Genomic DNA, 8,327 nt, shown 5'->3' with positions numbered 1-8,327 from the left:
TATTTCATGACAAAGAAGTGTTGTTACAATCTCCAATAATGCATGTTCCCTAGCATGATTTATACTATGGGTAATAAAATGAATATATATATATATTTATATATATATATATATATATATGCTCGGTACGATAAAATGTGTGCATGATTTTATATTAAGTGTTGTTTCTAATCTCATACTCTCATCATTTGAAAATACATTGCAAATTATTTTTTGTCATACTTCACGCTTTGTAGAGTTTGACCGAGTTTATCAAAAATATAGCAACATCCACAACACCAAATCAACGTTATTAACTCCATTTCCCGCAAAACAAATATTATTAGTTCTTTTTTTGCGGGGAAAATAAATTATTAGTTCCATCCGGAGATATATTTTCATACTGTATTTCTTTGGTAATTAGATCTTGAATTATTATTTTTTACATAAGAATTGCCTGCGATTTTCTCCATAGTGAAGACAGATTTGAGGATCTGTCTATGATAAGATGTGTTTTGTGAAAGTTTTGTAGTATGTTGGCGATAAGTTCACGATTTTCCATCCAGTAATGCAAGAGCATAATGTAGGTTAGAATCCCCCGGTTTGTTTTGTATGCACTAAACGATAACATCATCACCTGGTTTACTCCCCCGGTCTGTTTTTGACCCCCTATTCCCCACGCTCCAAAGACAAAAGTACTTTTTAATAAGGATCTTTTTTTATATTTGGAGTGGTGAAGTGTCCATCATCACCCATGACTGGAAAGTTATAGACTTCACAAAGTATTAGGTGCATTTCACGAGAGCACTGTCTACCAAATTAAAATATGTGATATATGTCGCTCTAAGTGGTTCAGTTTCTTGATTGACATCAACCATCAAATTGTCTTATAATTTGACACCAAATCACTGAAGATAGCTTCAAACTAAGCAAGTGCGTGACACCAGACGTTGTTGTCTCGTCATCGCTGTCGTTGTTGCCGTCCATAATAAAATAACAACAAAGAGATATACATAGTGCGCTGATAGATGCAAGTGTCCGTGTAATACGACAGGTACTGGATAGTGTCGACATATGCTCGTCACAACATACAAAAGAACTTGGCCCATAATGCATGTTTCGTGGCATGTGGTAGGTTGTCTCGAGGCGCATCGATCGCTACTTTGCAATTTTCTACTCGAGGCACCAATACTTAATGGGCAGCATTAGGTATGTCTGAACGAATGGAGATAAGTGCGAAACTTCGCGGCAACCAACAGCCATGCAACTTGTACATTGTTTTTATTTGCTCGATTTGTCTTGCAGTCAAACTACGTGCCAAATGAAAGGGTGGCTACTCCGGCCGCCAACAGTATTCAATGCTACGCGCCTGACTGTCCTGACGCTTATGATTAAGATATGTTGTTTTGTTTCTTGTGAATAAACATTTCAACTCTGTACGTGTATGACCAACTCTCATCAACCTCCTCAGCGAAACAAACAAATCAACGAGGTGCTTCTTCCCATCGCAAAACGAATAAATCAGCCGAGTTCTCATCAAATAGAGGTGGCCTGCGCTCCCTGAGCTTCTTCTCCGTTGGCCAAGTATAGGCTCTACTGAGCTGATCTGGTGGGCTGGTAGGAGCGAGTTGGGGACATGAGTTGGGTGCTCGCCTTGTTGGCTACAAAACCGAAAACCCACAAGCCAACGTCTCCAAATATTTTTGGTAGCAACCCAAATGTTTACAAAACTCTCTTTAAACCAAATCAATTACCTTTTGGAACTGAGAACCATACGTACCATGGTGACCGCCCACTGCTATCCATAAGTGGAGCTCATTAGAGGCGATCGAGCGCTTCACTTCGGCTGATATTAGGAAGATTCTGACCCAGTTTTGAACAACTCTCGGGGCCTTTTTCTATTAAAAAATTCAACATTTTTTAACTATTTTCTAAATTCATTAATAATTTTTGAGTTCATACCAATTCGTCAACAACTTTTATATTCATCAATATCTTTTCAAATTTGTAAATATTTTCTAATTCATGATTTTTTATAAAATTCATGAAATAAAATAAAATTTGCAAACGTGTTCTCATATTTATCAAAAAAATTCAAATTCATGAACAACTGTTAAGTTCATGAAAGAAATTCAAATCCATCAATGGTTTTAAAATTATTAAAAAAAGAAATTCATGAACCTTTTGGAATTCATGAACATTTTTATAGTTTGTGATTTGTTTTAAAAATTCGTGAATATTCTTAAATTTGTGAATATATTTACGATTCACAAGTATTTTTTGAATTCATAAAAAAATTGTAACTCGCGAACATCTTTTCAAATCTGCAAACTTTTTTTCAGGTCAGGAATATTTGCCAAATTCATGAGCATTTTTTTCAAATTATTAAAAGAATCAATTCATGAATATGCTTCAAATTAAAAAGAAAATGGCCCAGGCATAACACAAACGGTGCAAAAAATCAAAAGAAAAAAAAAGCAAGAATATCGACATGCTTTCGTTTGCTTTTTTCTAGACTCGTGTGTGCGTTGGGCCAGGCACACATAGAGATACTCTAGCTTAGAACTAAGCAAGTGAGCAAGGTCCTCCAAAAACAAGAGTTACGCAAGTAACGGTTCCTCGTCAGGGCTATGTGTCACCTGTAATGATTTTTATTACCTCTCGCCACAAGGTTTTCTTTGTGGCATTATTTTCTGGGCACATGCGTTTTGTTGTTTTTGTTGTTAACTGGCTCGCTCGCCCGCTCTACAGTTTATTTATGTTATTTTCTTCTTTCTGTCTATTGGTTAGACTAGTTCGGTTTTCATCGAGGTTTTATTTTCTTCTCTTTTAGCATTTTTCTTTAAGGTTTTCACCAGGATTTCTTTCTTTCTTTATTTTTATTGTGTTTTCTTTGTTTTTCATTGATTTCTTTGTTTTCCTTTATTTGTATTTTTTTCTGTACGGTTTTCATTGTTTTTGTTCTTTGTTTCTCTTAAGCAAAATTATAGGTTTTCTTCGGTTTTTAAATTGACTTTTGTGTTCTTCGCTTTCTATTTGTTTTCTCTAATGTTTTCTTCAGTTTCATTTTTATGTGTTTTTATTTATTATTTTCTCTTTTTCCTTTTCCTTTTTTTGTTTTCCCTTTATCAATACATGTATGTGTTTTTTCAATCCGCGTTGTATTTTTTTTAACACATTACAAACGCAAGCGCCCATATATACGTACATACACTCATTTCTATGAACGCACATACATACACACTTTATCTTTATGAGCGCCCTCGTGAAACTGAGTCGGCATATCATCTTGAGATTTACGAAGTCATCGTAGGTGTCTCGCAGTCGACGGAAGCGTCTCCTCACATTAAACGTGCATCGCCGAAAATTCTTAAATAAATCCAGTAAAATGTGAGCATCAAGACCCGAACCCTTATGGGCTGGGGATACCACTATCCTCCTAACCATCCAACCACAAGTTGGTTAGCACGATGTATATTTTTTGTATACATAGAAAACATGTTTTTGTACATGTTTGAACATTTTTTAAATACATGTTTGACATTGTTTGTCAAATATATGTTTTTTTAACACCAATACAGACGCAAAAGCGCTCATACATACGCGCATACACTTATCCCTATGAACGCACACACGCACACCTTACCCCTATGAGCACCTCCGAAAGACCGAGCCGGCATGTCATCTTGAAATTTACGAAGTCACAGTAGGTGCCTCGTCATCGACGGGAACGTCTCCTCCCACTGAAAGCGTATCGCCGGAAATCCTAATATAAATTCATAAATAATGCGAGCACCAAGACTTGAACCCTGGTGGGCTGGCATACCACTGTCGCTCTAACCATCCAACCACAGGTTGGTTCGCTCAAATATATGTTTTGATATGTACTTTTTCATATAACTTTTATATATTCGATTCATTTTCTTTGTGAACGTTGAATTTTTTTCAAATCCATGATTAATTTTTTGAAAAATAGAAGTTTTGATGTCCACTTTTTCCATATAGATTTGTACATTTTTTGTATAGATATGTAACATTTTCTTAAACATGATCAACATTTTCTAAATATATGATTAACATTTTTTTCTAATATAAATTTTGGATGCCTATTCGTAATACACATTCTACATTTTTGAACACATCTGAAATATTGCTTTTTACATGTTTAATATTTTCAGATACATGTTTACAAATTTTTTCTATGCTTTGGTTTCTACTTTTTTTTCATACACACTTTATATTTTCCATATACATTTGGAACTATTTTTTACAAATGTTTTTCTTCAAATAGATGTTTTTGATTTTTTTTAATATGTGATAAATATTTTTTTAGAGTTAACATTTTTAAATGTCACAAACATTTCCTTTGAATGCTATCAACCTTTTTTTAATATATGCTAACAAAACTTTTGACACTACGTTAACAATTTTCAAAATTGTGATTATTTTTTAAAAAAATGTAAATTATGTTTTGAAATTTATGTATTTAAAATATGTACAAAAAAAGCACGAATGAACGGGAAATTTGAAGAAACGATTGTAGCCTACGCTCGGTCTCCCTATGGTGCCAACCGAGTGGTGTGTTCCTTGAGGTGAGGCTATGCTAGGTCCCACGTTAAACGAGACATAGTCGAGCCCATGGTTCCCTCAGAGAAACAAAACTACATGACCAACAACATGTGATGGGCTCTAGTGAGCTCGGCTCGCAAGAGCTTAATCAATCGTTGCGAGGGAGTGGGAAGGTTGTTAGAGGTACTTGCCTTACTATGTGCAGCTTATAGCCAATTCCTAGGTACTGAACTGCCGTGCCACCCTTATGTCACAGTTGCTCATCATGGCAGAGGAGCGGACACATCCTTGAGTGAAGTATGATTTAATCCAGTATAATTTAGTCCATAAGGTTGTGGAGCTTGTGGAAAATGAACCCGCTAGTTTTTAACTATGAGGTTGTAGCCAAACAAGAATTTCCTACGTGGCACCACGAAAGGTCGAGATTGATGGGTTAGGTGGCATCTATTGGTATCTAAGGGCAGAGCGAGGATTTGAGCATGAGGGGGTGAAGAACAATAGACAATAATGAAGCAACATATACAAGACAAGATAATGTTTAGAAACATTACAAATGTGCACTCTTCCAGTCATCTCAAACTATCAACGTTTTAACCGTCGGATCTGAAGTTTTGGGTGTTTTTGGCCGTTGATGCTTCCACCCTGCTGAGAGCGCTATATGAACTAGGAGTCTAGGATGATGCTCGTGCAACAAAATCAGAATGATCAGCTGTTGTCTGGGCCTGCTTGGACTGTGTCATCCAATTTCTCTCTGTCGCTTTGTCATTTCAAGAAAAAAGAACACAGTCATCCACCATAGACGCACACGTCGCGGCTGGGTGAAGCAGCGGTTATGAGGCGAGCGCTTCACACCTCGCCAGCCTAATCGTGCAACTCGGTGAATAGGGTAGCATTGCGTGGCAGCTCAATGCCAGGGGTGCTTTGATGAGAGCAGCGAACTGCCACTGTCGTTTGAACTCCAGTAGCTAGAAGTTGAGGAAGAAAATCAATGTTGCTACAAGACTTTAATGGTGTGCGATGGACGCCACTCTTCGGCGGTGGATAATTGCAAGTCAGTTTCCATGCCATATAGTCTCCTCGGTTTGATTGTTCCGTCCCCACCCATTTCACCGCTCCATCTTCTCCCTGGTCATTCTCCATCGAATTTGGAATTCATATTTTATTGATGTTGTTTTTCTACTACCAACTGAATGAAGGTGCTCTTAGTTGACATATTGGCGAGCTGTGATGATTTTCAAAACAAAAAAATGTGAGGGTGATGCAATGGTTTATTTATTTATCAATCGAATGGTGATGTGATGATTGGCATGCCGCAAAACGTTTGACTGGTCACCTTTGTCGTTTGGAGTTCCTCCGACGTCTATCTGTTGGCATGCCCCTCTCTCTCTCTCTCTCTCTCTCTCTCTCTCTCTCTCTCCACCAGGTCGCTCGTTAACACTCGCGGAGACCCTGTATAAATTGCACACTCCACAAACATCGCGAAGAGGAAGCGCAACAACCACCCTCACGCCATCCAGGTTTCGGTCGCCATGGAAGATGTCTCCACAACAAGCATCACAGATGCCGCGCGCTTGGTGCAGCTGCTCAAGATTGACGGCTATTGCGCGACCAATAACATAGGCTCGAGCAGCAGCTATTCCATCGAATCCAGATGGAACGTCGACGGGTATGATTGGGAAATCTGTATCTATCTTGATCTCCAATGGTCGGTAGCACTGGAGCTAATCTTCCGAAGTCGATTCCGGACCAACAATTATGTGAGGGCAAATCTCGGTTGCCGGTTGGTAGATCCGAAAGGAATTCTCGCTCCTTCCGAGCAGAAGACCGTGTCAGGGGAGTTCATGTATAACTCACATCACTCATCTAAATTGATGCTCATGAAAAGATGTGATCTAGAGGCATCGGGTTATATCACCGACGATGCCCTGACTCTGCAGTGCACCATCACCGTCCTCAAGGAATTACCAGTGCAAACGTTCCCCGTCAAACAAATCCCAATGCCTGCCGTGCCATCCTCCAACTTGCACGAGCACTTCGGCGAGCTCCTGCAGAGCGAGAAGGGCGTGGACGTCACATTCCTCGTGTCCGGCCAGACTTTTGTGGCCCACAAGGCCGTACTAGCCGCGAGGTCCCCCGTGTTCATGGCCCAGTTCTACGGGCAAATGATGGAGAAGAGGTCACATCGTGTCGAAGTTAAGGACATGGAGGCGGCAGTGTTCAAGGCGCTTCTCCGATTCATCTACACCGACACGGCGCCGGACTTCAGCCAGCAGCAGAAGGAGGAGGCGACGACGATGGCACAGCATCTGCTGGCAGCCGCAGATAGGCACGGTCTTGACAGGCTCAAGCTAATCTGCGCGGGTAGGCTCGCCGGCGGGATCGACGTCAACACGGTTGCGACCACATTGGCATTAGCCGAGCAGCACAACTGCTCAGAGCTCAAGTCTAGGTGCGTCAAGTTCATCGTCAAGACCACCGCTGTTCTTGACGCTGTGCTGAAGACGGAAGGGTATAAACACTTGGAAGAAAGCTGTCCTTGGGTGCTGACCGACCTTCTTTCGCGCGGGAGGAAGAAACCGAAGCGCAAGTAGCGCGGTGTTTCATCTGCTCCATTGATGATGGCGGATCTCGGCGGCGTGGCGCAGTGGAGACTCGGCGCCTGATGAGCGGAGATGGAGTCGCGCAGGAGGGTGACGCTGTCGGGCGTTATGGTGGCGTCCGCGGTAGTTGGACCGGGCAAGGTTGATGCAACAGTACAGCTCTGAAGATGGATTGGTGGCAGGTGACTGCGGCGGCCTCATACCCGGCAGGGGTCCTGGTTGAGAAGCACGCCGGACTGGTGGGTGCCCATACCCGGCAGGCGTCCTGGGTGGGACCTCAAGTCTTTAGATGTTTAGGTTTGGCTGCGTGGTCTGTTTGGTATTAGGCTCAGACTTTCAGCGCCCCTACATCCACTGGATAGGGATAGCGACAGTTGTTGCTTGTTTTGGTGGCTTTAGACTTATTATTGTATGACTCTGTACGGTCTTGTGTCAATAATTAATAAAGTGACCGTATGCATCGTCCAGATGCAGAGGCCGGGGGTCATCCTCCTTTTCTAAAAAAAAGTAGCTGGATAATATGCGTGTCCTTGTTCTCGTGCATCTAGGGGCTATCTTATCTTATATTTATGCGCGTCCTATATATATGCTTGTTCTCGAACGAAAATGATGAAAATTCTACAAAAAATTATTTAGAAAGCAATTAGTTGCACAAGTGCTGCCTCGTTTTCTTAAAATGGGACGGGGAAACAATTTTTTAATCTAAAAAGGAATTATTACATGTGCAATAATTTATTACAAGTCCCTTATTTTAAAAGACCAAAGCAAACAAAGAAAGCATTCTGGTGCAAAAAAAAAATCATGAAATCAAAACATTAGTATGTTTAACCAAGATTATAGAATAAAATATCAACATATGCAATACCTAAAAGATAAAATATCCCATGATGGATGAAATTGTAAAAATTTGATATTGTAGATATTAATATATTTTCTAGAAACTTGGCCAAACATAGGCACGTTTAACTTTTAAAATACTAATAAACCTTATATTTCGGAGTGGAGGTAATATTATATAGAGAGAAATGCATATTTTAATTCTAAACTCTTGCCCTAGTTGAATCTACAAGCCTCAACTATGAAACAGATTACACTACACCCTGGAACTATCGATACCGTTTAAAATACCCCATGAGAGGTTTAGAGGGTGGCTTTGTGCGACGTGGCATTTCAATGGAC

General features: G+C 40.2%; 1 protein-coding gene across 1 annotated transcript; it reads left to right on the top strand.

The window, feature by feature from the left end:
- The first annotated feature begins 6,077 nt into the window (after positions 1-6,077).
- LOC123038306 (BTB/POZ and MATH domain-containing protein 1-like) lies at positions 6,078-7,139 on the top strand. Its single transcript, XM_044462163.1, has one exon. The coding sequence runs from the start codon at positions 6,078-6,080 to the stop codon at positions 7,137-7,139; it is 1,062 nt and encodes a 353-aa protein (XP_044318098.1).
- Positions 7,140-8,327: the final 1,188 nt, after the last annotated feature.

The sequence above is a fragment of the Triticum aestivum genome, chromosome 2A (assembly GCF_018294505.1).
Source record: "Triticum aestivum cultivar Chinese Spring chromosome 2A, IWGSC CS RefSeq v2.1, whole genome shotgun sequence".
NCBI classification, from domain to species: domain Eukaryota; kingdom Viridiplantae; phylum Streptophyta; class Magnoliopsida; order Poales; family Poaceae; genus Triticum; species Triticum aestivum.
Note: the sequence above shows the minus strand (reverse complement) of the source record. Positions and strands in the feature narration are given on the sequence as shown.

What these genes read in the sequence shown, in the direction of transcription:
- LOC123038306 (XM_044462163.1), top strand. Translation starts at nt 6,078, where the DNA reads ATGGAAGATGTCTCCACAACAAGCATCACAGATGCCGCGCGCTTGGTG.